At 48.6% G+C, this 14,550-nt stretch overlaps 1 protein-coding gene across 1 annotated transcript in view; it reads left to right on the top strand.

Moving 5' to 3' along the window:
- adgrl3.1 (adhesion G protein-coupled receptor L3.1) overlaps positions 1 to 13,740 on the top strand; it is a 71,523-nt gene extending 57,783 nt beyond the window's left edge. The window contains 10 exon segments of the mRNA XM_062477589.1: positions 32 to 83; positions 86 to 251; positions 2,809 to 2,875; positions 4,031 to 4,122; positions 5,891 to 6,059; positions 6,735 to 6,914; positions 7,333 to 7,429; positions 9,327 to 9,455; positions 10,294 to 10,311; positions 10,461 to 13,740. Coding sequence (XP_062333573.1) covers positions 32 to 83; positions 86 to 251; positions 2,809 to 2,875; positions 4,031 to 4,122; positions 5,891 to 6,059; positions 6,735 to 6,914; positions 7,333 to 7,429; positions 9,327 to 9,455; positions 10,294 to 10,311; positions 10,461 to 11,374 — 1,884 coding nt within the window. The 3' untranslated portion in view covers positions 11,375 to 13,740.
- Positions 13,741 to 14,550: the final 810 nt, after the last annotated feature.

Raw genomic sequence — 14,550 nt, 5'->3', positions numbered from 1 at the left:
CCCTCACCCCTCGCTCTTCTCGCCCTCCCAGATCGCATGCGCCGTCTTTGCCGCCCTGCTCCACTTCTTCTTCCTGGCGGCGTTCACTGGATGTTCCTGGAGGGCGTGCAGCTCTACATCATGCTGGTGGAGGTGTTCGAGAGCGAGCACTCGCGCACCAAGTACTTCTACCTGGCGGGCTACGGCGTGCCCGCCATCATCGTGGCCGTCTCGGCCGCTGTGGACTACCGCAGCTACGGGACGGACCGAGTGTGAGTATGGGAGGGAGGGAGGGAGGGAGTGAGGGAGGGAGGTGTGGGAGGGAGGGAGGGAGGGAGGTGTGGGAGGTAGGTGTGGGAGGGATGGAGGTGTGGGAGGGAGGTGTGGGAGGGAGGGAGGTGTGGGAGGGATGGAGGTGTGGGAGGGAGGTGTGGGAGGGATGGAGGTGTGGGAGGGAGGTGTGGGAGGGAGGGAGGTGTGGGAGGGAGGTGTGGGAGGGATGGAGGTGTGGGAGGGAGGTGTGGGAGGGAGGGAGGTGTGGGAGGGAGGTGTGGGAGGGAGGTGTGGGAGGGAGGTGTGGGAGGGAGGTGTGGGAGGGAGGGAGGTGTGGGAGGGAGGTGTGGGAGGGAGGTGTGGGAGGGAGGGAGGTGTGGGAGGGAGGTGTGGGAGGGAGGGAGGTGTGGGAGGGAGATAAGCAGCCTCTGCAATGGTGGCCTGAATGGTGGACTACAACATGAACAGAACATATAAAACAACCGAACAGATCAGAAAAGAAGAGTATAGAAACCGGAAAAGAACATTAGAAGAGAAAAAAAACGAAACATAACTGGAATGGAAGAGAAATCCGTCGGGAAGCGATCCACCACATAACCCTTTTTCCATCCTCCCTGCCTGGGCCTCACACCATCTCAAGGGGGGGTGTTCAAAGTCCACAGTAACTCACCAACTCACTAAAGCATGCATAGCTCCAGGGACACCTCAGGGAGCACCACCCTCTCCTCTTCAGTTCACATTACAGCTGCCTCCTCAGACAGCTCCATCGTATAGGGTTCCTGACAGGTATTGGGCAGGATGAGGAAGGTATAGAACCACATTGAGGGCACGATAGCACTGATTGTTAAATGATTCAGAGCTCTCTCCGCTCACCTTGTCGCACGCCCTGTGTAGCGGAGGCGTCCGGTGCCCTTGAGCGGGAACATGGCCGCCTTCACGCCGTCAAGCACCACCCCTCCCGGATCAATATTTGATGACAGGGCTGATCATTTAAACATGAGAGTCTGAATGCCTTGCAACATATGAATAATAAGGGTAGCCCATCTAGCGGTTAGCTCGCAAACAAATACTTTGTCCTAGTCCAAGACAATAGGGTTGGGTGGCTTCTGGTGGAGTGCTGAAAGAATTGACTTGGGAGGAGCAGTTAATGCAGGACTGGCATTAGCATTGGTTTCTACTATGAAGAGTCTGGAAGTAACTCATCCCTTCAGTTGTCTTGTTGTGACAGTCCGAACCTGTGATCTGACAACTACAGAAGTAAAATATGCCTCCCTGTCACCCTTCTGGCTGTTCCTTTGTGTGTGTGTGTGTGTGCGTGTGTGTGTGTGTGTGCGTGTGTGTGTGTGTGTGTGTGCGTGCGTGCGTGTGTGTCCCTACCCTATAGACTGGCCGAAGAGGCCCTCAGTAAAGCAAGGGGCCAGTGACTAAGCCCTGAGTATTGATGGAAAAGACAGGGCCATGGGCAGGGCCTCATAAACGGACCCTGCTCTAATGTAGCGGAAATGGAAAGATGAATAATTGAACCGCGGGTCATGAATCAGTCGGCCATTTGGGCCCTGCTGTTAGCGACTAGTCGGGTCTGACCGTGCGACGGAGGATTCGTCCTCTGTTCCCTGGGGAGCGATGCGCAAAGGTGTTTGGGGTACGGAGTTTAGCATGTGTTTGATGACAGTGTTTACCACCAACTATAACCTTGTGGATGGTGGTGTGCATCGTGTGTGCTGTGTGTCTGTGTGTGTGCGTGTGTGTGTGTATGTGCATGCATGCTTGCGTGTATATGAAAGAGAGAATATGTGTGTGTTTGTTTTTATGTTTGTGAGCCTGTGCGTGTGTGTGTGTGTGTCTGGGTGCGAGTGTGAGTGTCCATGTGTGTGTGTGTACACATACTCCCTTCAACTCCTTCCACCTCAACACAGTCATTTTCCCACGCCATAAATAGCTGTAGTGAGGGCTGCACCCACAATTCAGTATTCAAATGCTCACAGCGATGTCATATTTCTGCGCCCTGGAGGACGCAGCTGTGTCATATATCTGGGCCCTAAAGGGGCGTGCTGGCGCTTATTTATTTATATCAGGTGCTCATCCTTCTCTGTCGCGCCCTCTGGGTTTGATGTATGTTGGAGGTGTGTGTGTGCACCCTGTCTCCCGCCCCCCTTCTCGCTTCTTCACCTCCTTCTCTCCGTCCCTCTCTCCTCCTCCCCCACACTCCCTCCATGTCAGACGCAGTGCCGTACAGTATGTGCCGTGTGCGCCTCATCTTTTCCTCCCCCTCCTTCTGTCTGTGTGTGTGTGTGTATGTGTATGATGTATGTCCTGTCTTCTGATGGTAAATCCCCCCAGCCTCTCCATCCCTCAGCGTGTCTGAGGCATGTTTTTAATCCTCACCTCTCCCTCCCTCTCCCACCTCCTCTAATGTATGCTCCCTCCCTCCCTCCCCCTTCCTCTCTCTCTCTCTCTCTCTCCATTTCTCTTTTATGTCGCCCTCTTTCTTTTTCTCCCTCTTCCCCTGTCTCTCCATCTCCCTCCCTCGCTCCATCGCTCTCTCTCTCTCCATAGGTGCTGGCTGCGCTTGGACACGTACTTCATCTGGAGCTTCATTGGCCCTGCCACTCTGATTATTATGGTGAGGCGCATACTCACACACACGTGCACACGCACGCACGCATACTCACACACACGCACGCACACACACGGGCCTACAATACATGGCGTTTCTTGCAGGCAAGAGAGCGGGCAGGAGGTGCAGAAATAACCTCTCCACCAGGGAGTGGAGGCGTGTCTTGACACCTGGAGGCTCCGTCTGAGGGATTATGTTCACATGTGTGTAGGCTGGGCACACATAGAGGCAGGCTCATCCTGGCAGACTCTCACCTGCACGGCTTATCTTTTCAATCCTCCCTCTCTTTCTGTTTGGCGAGGACTTCTTTTGTCTTTCTTCAATCCCTCGTTAGTGGTCGGCCCCCCCCCCCCCCCCCCCTCCTACGGACGCACGCGCAGACTGCCACCTACGCCTGCTGTTGTCGAACGCTCCGTTGTTAGTCATAGAGAGACAAGAATAGAGGGGGACAGGATGTGGAGATGGGGAGAGAGGGAGGGAGCAGGGGGGGCAACTGTGGGAGCGAGAGAGAGATGGATAGAGGCTGTGTGGTACAGGCAGAGGGGGAGTGAGAAAAAAAGATGGACTGTGAAAGAGAGTGAGAGAGAGAGAGAGAGAGAGAGAGAGAGAGAGAGAGAGAGAGAGAGAGAGAGAGAGAGAGAGAGAGAGAGAGAGAGAGAGAGAGAGAGAGAAGGTAGTAGGCAAGCACTAGGACATTGGGCCAATTAGATGAATGTCAGCATGTATACATCCAGCTCTCGGCTCACCTTAGAAATGTCAGGCAAGATATCGCTGCCCAGCTCGCCGTGAGACTGAGTGGGAGGAAGGACTGCATGACGAGCCATTAGACACATACACACTCTCACACGCGCAAGAAGGCTCTCAGACACATGCACACTCTCAAACACACAAGCACCCTCACACACACGCACTCACACACACACGCGCCCTCAGAACTGAGGATTGGACACACACAGCTAGATGAACACCATGTGACTACTCATCATTAGCCAGTCTTCTGTATGTTTACATGCCTATTCAATTTACTCGCTGCGGACAAATCAATAAAGCATTGATCAGTTCATTAAATAATCAGTCAATCTGTATTTTCAGAGTGGCATCTTTCTACCTGAAGGCTACTGTTGTTAATCTTAGGTGTGTGTGCATGTGTGTGTGTTTCAGCTGAACGTGATCTTTCTTGGCATCGCCCTCTATAAGATGTTTCACCACACGGCCATCCTCAAACCAGACTCTGGCTGTCTGGACAACATCAAGTAAGTGTGTGTGTGTGCGTGTGTGTGTGCGTGTGTGCGTGTGTATGTGTGTATGTGGGTGTGTATGTGTCAGTCACTTTCTCTCTTTTTCTCTCCCTCTCTCTCTCTCTCTCACTCGTTCTTTTTGTCATTCTGGTTGTGTCTCCTCATCACCATCAGTCACTTAAGCTCCAGAGCTATGACATAATCACAGCTGGACATTACAACTGGAACCGCTAGCCAATCAAAGGAGCCCAGTGCCCTCTCCCTGGATGGTTCCAGTTCAAACAAAAGTCTCAATTTAACTCAAACAAGATGGCCGAGCTGAGGCTTTGATGGAAGGGAGCAGCCCAAGGTCTGGATTCTGTTTGGCTTGAACTGTTTCTGACATCCGTTCGTCGTGTTCAATAATGATGTGTGTTGATGAATGACGAATGGAAGTCAGTTGGAGTTCAGGCTAACGAATCAAACACAGAGATAAATTATGATGATGATGATGATGATGATGATGATGATGGGACACTGATTTGGCTGAGAACACTAAGATCTTTGTTGTTATGTGTGTTCTGTTTTAACCAGATGCTTGAGACTGGAAACGCTGTGAAATTTGCAATCTGTGTAAATTCATCCATTTTACCCTCCATGTCTGGGATGCTAGTGTTGTTGATTTGTTTGTTGTTTCATCACCATGTCTTTCACGTTTTCCTTTTCTTTGCCTTGCTTCAGTTTCTCTTTGTATCTTCATTTCAGCCATCATAAATACTGTTTGTTGAGGATTGGCTCGAGTAAGGCCACTCTCCAATCAGAATGGTTGCCTTCCAGGGCAACATTCTGATTGGTGCTTGTCTTCTCCTGTTTGTCGATCCCGCCCATGTGACTGTGCTGCCCCCTATTACACTCGTCAGCCAAACTTGACTACCACATTCTTTACCCATAGAAAGCTTTCCTGGTCTGTGATTTGTGATATTTAAAAACGAACAGAAGTGTGTCCTGTAAAGGTTATTTGAGTGAAGTGAGATAGAGAAGTGATAGAAAACACGGGGTGGAGGGAGCGAGGGAGGGAACATGGGCAGTGATGGAGAAGAGAGGGATGAGTCTAACCTTTATTGAAGAGGGTCGTCAAATGGGTTTTATGAGAAAGTTATGTCTTGTCTCAGTGGTGCCACAGAGTCACATTCAATCAATCTCTTCTCTCTTCTCTCTCTGTCTCGCTCTCCCTCCCCTTTCTTTAGCCTTCTCTCGCACTCTTTCTCAAACTCTCACTCTTTCCTGCTCCCCTTCTCAGTCTTGCTTACTTTCTTTCTATCTTTGTCAGTCTCTCTCTTTCTTCCTCCTCATCCCTTGCTTCTCTAGTCCACCTGATCGCTGCCCAGTCAGCCAATCAAATTAATGGCCATCATAGCGATTGTGACAGGCCAGAACCAGTGACCTTTAGTGTGAAATTGCATTTTTAATGGTTCTAATGCCCTCCACTTACAGACCCGGCCACACACACACACACAAACACACACACACACACGAACATACCCGTTGTCCTTCTCCTTTAGAACAGTTTGTGGTCAGCCAGGTCAAAAACACACTGTGTTTCCTGTAATCCTGCCATCCCCTCTCTTTGCTCCTCTCTTCATCATGGGTCCTCAACATGCCCAGACACCCCTCCTCAACCCCCCACCACCCCCCCCCCACACACACACACACACACGCCTCCACATTCTCAGGGATGCAAGCTTACCCCCCATGACATCATCCTCCTACGGTAAAGGCTCATCTCCCTTCCTCCCTCTCCCAGGTCCTGGGTGATTGGAGCCATCGCTCTGCTGTGTCTGCTGGGCCTGACCTGGGCCTTCGGCCTCATGTACATCAACGAGAGCACCGTCATCATGGCCTACCTCTTCACCATCTTCAACTCTCTGCAGGGCATGTTCATCTTCATCTTCCACTGCATCCTGCAGAAGAAGGTGAGAACCCCCCAAACACACACGTCTCAGTAGGGTCTCTCTGGGTCCTGGTCCTGGTCCTGGCCCAGAGAAGGAGAAATATAGCAGGACTCAGACTAAAATAAATTGTTTATTACTTTAGTGTGGCCATGGTCCCATGAAAAACTGTCTCTGATTCATGCATGTGTGTGTGTACGTGTGTGTGTGTGTGCGTGTGTGTGTGTGTCTATGTGTGTGTGTGCCTGGTCACGAGGTCAGGTGTCCAGAAAAAGCCCCAGCACATAGCAGGAGATTTTCTTTGGCGAAGCCTCACATCTCCATCTCCCAGGATGCTTAGTGTTACCCTGACCACAGCTGTTTAAATAGAAAGCATGTTGCAACACCGTTCCATGTTCAACTATGTCGTTAAAAAGCAATTATGGTTTTATTTGTTCAGACTTGATTGGGATCTCGATCTGGTTATACTATGTATAGTGATATGGAATATGTCCCTATAGGAATGAGATTTGGAAGGGAATGTAGTTTCACTGTTCATTACAATTGGCCTAAGCTTGTGGGGAAAAGATAACATCTAATGTGTGTGTGTGTCTCTGTGTGTGTGTGTGTGTGGGGGGGGGGGGGGTCACATCAGCCTAACTCCCTCTCCCAGGTCTACAAGATATTTGCTAACTAGTGTCTGTTTTTGTGTCTGCACAGGTGCGCAAGGAGTATGGCAAGTGCCTGCGCACGCACTGCTGCAGCGGGAAGAGCGTGGAGACGTCCATGTCATCGTCCAGCAAGGCCACCACATCCCGCGTCCCCGGGCGCTACTCCACGGGCTCCCAGGTGAGCTTGCCAGCGTGCGCCGCCGGACGCTACTCGACCGCCGACTCCCAGGTGAGGCCCCTGCCCCGGCGACACAGCCGCACGACGCCATGAGAGAGACTCGGGGAGAAGGCAGCCTTCACTGAACTGACTGTTTGTTTGTTTGCTTGGTTTTTCTCCCCTGTCCCCACTTCTCTGACTGCTGTTGACTTTCTCTCTTGCTCTCCTTCTCTCTCTCTCTCTCTCTCTCTCTCTCTCTCTCTCTCTCTCTCTCTCTCTGCTGTACTTTTCCATCTCTCTACTTCTTGTCACTCGCCCTGTCTCCCATCCTCCCACTCCCTCTTTCACTCTGTCTGTCTCTTGTCTTTTCGTCTACTGCCTCTCACTCTCCCTCCTCCATGCTCCTCACACTACCTCCTTATCATCCCCCCCCCCTCTGCCCGCGCCCCCTAACCCCCCCCCCCGTAACCCCCCCGCCTCCCTCCTCCAGAGTCGTATAAGGAGGATGTGGAATGACACCGTCAGGAAGCAGGAGTCCTCCTTCATCACTGGCGGTGACATCACCAGCTCTGCCACGCTCAACCGAGGTAAGCACGCCCCCTGGGGGTCCCACCCCTTCCTCCTCTTTACCATGACCTCTAATCTGCCCTTTGAGACCAGGGAATTAGGACTGAGATTAGACATCTCGCTCAAACTGAGTTAGACTAGAAGTAGGATTGGATTAGGACTGCATTACTCTGCTTTCCATCGCTGAAGGGATGTCCACTCTAGTGTGTGTGTGTGTGTGTGTGTGTGTGTGTGTGTGTGTGTGTGTGTGTGTGTGTGTGTGTGTGTGTGTGTGTGTGTACCCTCTCATGTAGGGTAATTATTTGGGGGAGATAACATATGAGTCTGGTCACCTCTAATACAGGGTAATGAGGACACAGACGTATTGATGGAGCTGCCATGACTCTCTCACACACATGCCCACCTGCACACACACACACACAAAGACACACAAGCATGCGTACACTCACACACACACACACTCAGACACATACACCGGTCTCTAAATCTAGGTGTGGTCCCCGACACTAATAAGCCGTTAGTATGACAGATTGATACTAATGCACACACTGTGTGTGACAGAGATCTGAGTGATCACACACTTAGCTGGGCAGGCCAAACACTTTCTCCCTCTATCTGTCTGTATCTCTCTCTCTCTCTCTCTCTCTCTCTCTCTCTCTCTGTCTCTCCCTCTATATATAACTCTCTATCTCTCTCTGTGTCTTTCTCTCCCTATCTCTCTCTCCGCATCTGTCATTCCCACACACTCTAATGGTAGCAGTTAAGAGCTAGCTCGGACTCCTACAGGGAGACATCAGCTCTGTGATGTTTTAAATGGGCCCATAGAGGAGGTCCGATTGCGCTCTTTCCATAAGACACGCCGCCAAATGACACCAAAGCTCATTGCTGATCCCAGACGGCAGCCTGCGACTGCTCTGCTCTATTCAGATCCGGGAATTCCCCCTGCTTGTCCTCACATCCAGCTCGCTCTGAAATGAGCTGCTCTTTCTGTTGCTCCAGCCAAACAAACCAACATTTCAAACACTGTTCAGTGGGATTATTACGTTGACCTCCAAAAGAATTGAGGTGCTCGTGTGGGCGATGAGTGGGTTTTCTGGTGAGTGTGCAGCCAGATTGGGCCCAGAGAAAGCAGCGTGGATAATGCTGATGTTAAGGAGCAGCAGGTTCCCTTTGTAGAGCAAGATGTCCAACATGGCTGAAGGGAAGTAGAGTGTGCGACTGTGCAGTTCACTAGCCCTCTCTCCTGGTAATGTGTGTAAAGTCAAAATGTGGTCTGTCTTTTACCCAAGGAGCAGAAAAGCACAAGGAACATATTTGTCTCCTTGTTGCCTTCTGTATAAGGGACCCTGTAGTCATGTTCAAATGTATTGTATTGTTCTGTACCTCTCTCTCTCTCTCTTTCGTTTTCTCTGTCTCTCTCTGTCTCTCTCTCTCTCTCTCTCTTGTTTTCTCTGTCTCTCTCTGTCTCTCTCTCTCTTTCTCTTTTTCTCTGTCTGTCTGTCTCTCTCTCTCTTTCTCTTTTTCTCTGTCTCTCACTGTCTCTGCCTGTGTGCTGTGGCTGCAGACTGAGCTTGTTTGATTTACATGTATTGTCTCTCTCCTTCCCCTTTGCTCTCACACACTCTCTTCATCCTTATTATCTCTTTCTCTTCACCACCCTCTTTTTCTCGCTCCCTCTGCCTGTATCCCTCTCCCCCTCTCTCCCTCGCTTCAATGCTCTCTCCCCCTCTCTATTTCTCTTTGCCTGAATCCATCCCTCCCTCTCTTTCTTTGTCCCCTTCTCTATTTCTTCCTCTCCCTCTCTCTCTCCCCCACTCTGTATTTCTCTCTGTCTGCCTCGCTCCTACCCTCCCTTCCTAATGTCCTCACTCTTTCCTTCCCTCTATCCCTCCGCCCCTGTCTCTCTCCCTGCACCAGGGGCCATGGCTAATCATCTTATAACTAATGCTCTCCTTCGTCCCCATGGCTCTAACAATCCCTATAACACTCTGCTGGGCGACTCTGCAGTCTATAACAACCCTGCCGTGGGCATGTACAGCACGCAAGGTGTGACTCACGCTTCTAGAACCTTCTAGTGTCTTAGAGAGCATTCTAAGAAGACAAGTTTTTTTTTTCGTTTTTAGACATTTGTGTTCCCTTCTTTGGGGGGTATTTTACAGGGCTTAACTGTGCATGGTTTGTAGGTTTTAAAATGGCCGCCACCCATTATGCTTCTGTCTGCATGTTTGATGTACTGTAATGGCTCCCAGGTGAGGCAACCAAAGATATCGGGATATGCAGCTCATGCAAGCCAACAATTGGTCATTCCTGATTTGCTGGAGAGGAGTGTATCAAGACTTAAACAGTGTATAAAAAAGTATAGTTACAAAGTATTTTATTGTTAGTCTTATAAGAAGCAGATTCATCTAAATCTTTTGGAGACCTCCTGGGAGACATGAATCTTTGAGGTTTTTATGATTTTTTGCTTTGGTGGTTTTATGTGCTTCCTGTTGTTTCATTCAGCTTTTTTTGTGTGGTACCTGTTGTGTCGTGTATCTGTCTAGTTTAAGAACATACTGTATTTATTTGTGGTGAGTTTAGAAGAGGTTAGTTATATCACAATTGAAATAACTAAGCTTACTCAAATCAGTTACGAGCACTATAGCCCAAAGTACACTAGAAAGGATAAGGAATTTACAGTATCTGTATTTGAAAAGGAATATATTTATAATATTTTTATTAAACGTTTTTATACCATGAAAGTCATTCTCCAACGAATCACAAAAATTCTTATTTACAATGGCAGCCTGGCAATAACTGTGGTTCATCCTGTTGACCTGTATCTGTGTGTTTTCTGTGTATGCTCACTGTGTGTTTCTCTCCTCTCCTTCATGCTGTCCCATAGCCTCCTATAGAGACACAAGTACGAGCCTACTCACTCTACCCATCTACAACACCACACCACTATGCTAACGGACACCACTTTTCTGTACTCATGACTTGGCGGCATAATGTTACTTTGCAATTGGCACTGGACATTGCTGATCATTTTGCTTTGTTGTCGTCATTCAGAGGGAATGCTGAACAACGCCAGGGACTCCAGCGTTATGGATACGCTCCCGCTCAACGGTAACCACGGCAACAACTACAGCATGGCGAGCAGCGAGTACCTGAGCGACTGCGTCCAGATCCTGGACCGCGGAGGCTACGGTACCCATGGCAACCACAAGGAAACCACTCTGGAGAAGAAGATCCTCAAGGAGCTGACGTCCAACTACGTCCCGTCCTACATGAACAACCACGAGCGCTCCACCACTGAACGCAACCACAACCTGATGAACAAGCTGGTCAACAACAATGTGGGCAACGGCGTGGGCAACAGCGGCGCCGGCGCCGGCGGGGTCAGCGTCGGGGTGGGTGGGGTCCAAGACGACAGCCCCATGGTGCTGGACAACCCGGCGGCGTTCCCCCACGAGGAGAACCTGGTCCTTGACATCATCCGGGAGGAGTCCAACGCCCCCCTCCTGCCCCCCAGGCCCCCGCCCCCCGACAGCCACGGCCCCCACAGCTTCTCCCGCCCCCGCCGCATCCCCCAGGAGACCAGCGAGAGCTTCTTCCCCCTGCTGACCAACGAGCACACGGAGAACCACTCGCCTAATCACAGGGACTCCCTCTACACCAGCATGCCGGTGTTAACGGACCCCCCGGACGGCCAATGCCAGGTGAATGGCCTAGCGGACGCCGACGGCGAGGGCTCCGCGGAGTTGCAGCCGTGCAAGAGTGCCACGGCGCCCGAGCTGGACGACGTCTACTACAAGAGCATGCCCAACCTCGGCTCACGCAACCACCTCCACGAGCTCCACAGCTACTACCAGATGGGCCGGGGGGGCAGCGACGGGTACATGGTGCCCCCCAACAAGGAGGATTCCGATTCGTCGCCCGAGGAGCCCCCCTTGGACCCCTCCCACTTGGTCACCAGCCTATAGACCAATCAGAAGACCCCCAACTGGCGGCCACCCCCACCCTCATACTCAACTTCCCCATATAGTGGTCCTTCATTGTTGACTGACAGTTTGGGATGACCTAAAATGACTAATACACCAGATAGTCCCTAGGAATGATGACCTTGTGAAGGATTGTGAAGGATCTTTTGGAACAAGGGAATGAAGGGAAGCTTTTCCAGGGTTAGGTAGGAGATTTTTGTAGACTGGAAGTGCTCTTGTGTGAACGGCATCGTTGGCCCTCAGAAACGCAAGGACCAAGGGGCTCTAAATGGAGTTCAGATGTCTTTACTGTTAAGACATTGTTCAGTAGAACAAAAAGTTGAGCTTTGTAGTTTTCTGTTCTACAGAATGTGCCATGATAATATAGGCATTAACTACACAGTGCCTTGGCCCTTGCCTTTTTGATATGCTGAAATATCATAGGACAGACTGGAGCGGCTTCCGGTCAGATAGATGTGATTGGACAAGACTAGACTAAATGGTCCAAGGAGCATATTTGTGAATATCATTGGGAAATGGAACTATATATATATATATATATAGATATATATGTGTCGCTTAACAGGGAAGGAATCAGGTAAGGATGGAAAGAGAAGGCCTCTGTCATTGTACTCCTCTTGCTGCCGAGCCCTTGAACTGTGGACTATGATCCTGAAAGCCCTAGTATGGAATTCAAGCAGATCGTAGCTTAGTACCCACTATCAGAACACAGACCCAAACCAAACCTGTGGACTATGGAGTTCTGTGTGCCTCACCGTGAAAGACTTCAACATGGATGTGTCCTTCCTTTCCAGAGGGTCAAACAGGAGGCAAACAGGAGGTAGTGTTCCTCATGTACCCGAGACTTCCTTAAATGAACCGGCCAATCCTACTACCTGCCAATCAAGTGGGGTATATGTATCATAAATTCTCACCCACACACACTCTTCTAAAATGTGGATTATTAGATGAGCGTATTCCCTCTCTTTGTGTCTGCTGAGGAGAACTGTAAATACAGCTACATCACCCGGGCTTCAGTAACATCCCCAAGAGGTGAACTGACTTCTCCCTCTGTTCCATTGAGACAAAGCCAAGGACTGTGGATCGAAAAGAAACATTTGGATTATTAGAATTTTTTGGTTATTTTATCTTCTGTAACAAAGGTCTGTTATTTGAGGATCATAAAGTAATCACACAATTTCTATGTATTGTACAGATTACAGATACGAGCATATGACTGACTATGTGTTTAATTATTTGTTTTTTGTTTTTATGGAACTGTACTGGTAAAGATAATATGGATTAGTTCAGTTCACTGGGATACCCTTAACTAGTCTGCTGGTGCACCAGTTTAAAACAACCAGTCTTTTTAGACTTACAGCAAAAACAGAGCAACATTGCACACAGACACACAAACACACGTCATTCTGGTTGTTATAGGATGTTGTTATAGCAACATTACTATCACCTATATTTTGAAAACCAATTGTAACTATATATATTTTTTTTACCACTTTGTAGATTTCAACCAGGTTAAATGATACTACTGTTTGGCAAAGTAATGGCTAGGATTCTGCTTTTGGATGTCAAAATAGAAGGGTACATTTTTTCCGTTAAGGAAGTGGAGGCCCGATTGGAGGTTGAACATAATACATCCTGTCATGTGACACATGTCTGTTGGCGGAAGAGAGGAAGTCAATTGAACAATGAGAAGCTGTTAAGCATTTTTCTTACATTTGGCAGCATAACCTTCCATTGTCAGCTATCTTTCTGAAGAGGGATTATAATCTGCAGGATCATAAAGGTCCTGCTCCTAACCTGCTGGTACAGAGCACAGATGCAGAGAAACACAATCCAACAATACTTCCACCTTTAAAGAGTTTGAAAAAGGAAATATCCAAATATTCTCGCCCCCACTCACACATGGACAATGCCACAGTAACACCAGTGTGGATGTAGATACGATTAAACTCAACCCAGACCAATGTGAGAAGCCAATGTTTACTTCTTTCAGGGGAAGATATCCTTGAGAGACTGATGTGTATTCAACCACGTCCCCCCCCCCCCCCCCCGTCACCCAGAGAGAAATCATTTATTTATCTGTTTTTCTGGGGGGTTAGAGAGAGAAACCAACAAAAATAGAGAAAGACTTGGTAGAAAGTAATATAGAGAGAGATGATGAAAGCGCACTGACAGGTAATACTTTTTTATTAATTATTATGATCATGATTATGATTACTATTATTACTACAATTATTCAGAATTATTATTTATTCTTTTTGTATGGGTTCCAAGTTGAATGATCTCATAACTAATATTTGTTGTAACAGTGAAAGTTGTTTGCCAACAAATAAATGACTGACATAGCCTGGTGGCGTTCTGTCTCTATGGTACCAAGAGAATTGTGACACATCATTGCATATCTGTCTCACAGAGAGAAAGCAGTGGCATCCGCTGTCATACTAGGTTTGGTACACTTGTGGTAGCCTTTTCTTGAACTCAACCGTAAATGTATATCAAATTACTTTATTAATATGATTTCAGTTTAAAGAAGTGAAAAAATATTATGTGCATCCAGCATACACAATCCAGCTAGCATCCATCCCCCACCCCCCCAGTTGGCGTTAAATGCCCCATCAGCCCCGTGTAGCTTCCTAACCTGACAATACCTACTTCCACTTTTTAGTATTCCTACTTAATATGTTTATTGATTACTGAAAACAGTTTGCACAAATTTAGTGTAGTTAAATTGTTGTTGCAAAACATTTAATGAACCGTTTCAAGACCCCGTTTGTGAACATGTTCCCAAACAATGGAAAATGTACTTTTATCTCTCCTTCTCTCTTTTTCCTGTCCTCTGTTGCTTTGCCAGTAGGCTGATTAAACAAGCATCGGGCTATATGGGTCAAATCTCTGCTGGTGCACTGTGATCGCTTAGTGCTGCCTGGTTTTGTTCTCTCTCACTCTTTTTATCTTTCTTTCTCTCTGTCACTCTCTCTTTCTTGCTTTCTCTCTTCTTAATAGCAAAACATGTCAGTTACATAAAAGGCACAGACTACTGAAAGAGAGGGAGGGATGGAGGGAGAGGTGGAAGGAAGGAAGGATATTTGAAGAAAGATTCAGGGAATGCTGATGGTTTGTTTATTAGAGAAATAAAGTAGTCAGCCTTTGAGGAACAA

Source organism: Osmerus eperlanus, chromosome 14, assembly GCF_963692335.1.
Source record: "Osmerus eperlanus chromosome 14, fOsmEpe2.1, whole genome shotgun sequence".
NCBI classification, from domain to species: domain Eukaryota; kingdom Metazoa; phylum Chordata; class Actinopteri; order Osmeriformes; family Osmeridae; genus Osmerus; species Osmerus eperlanus.
Note: the sequence above shows the minus strand (reverse complement) of the source record. Positions and strands in the feature narration are given on the sequence as shown.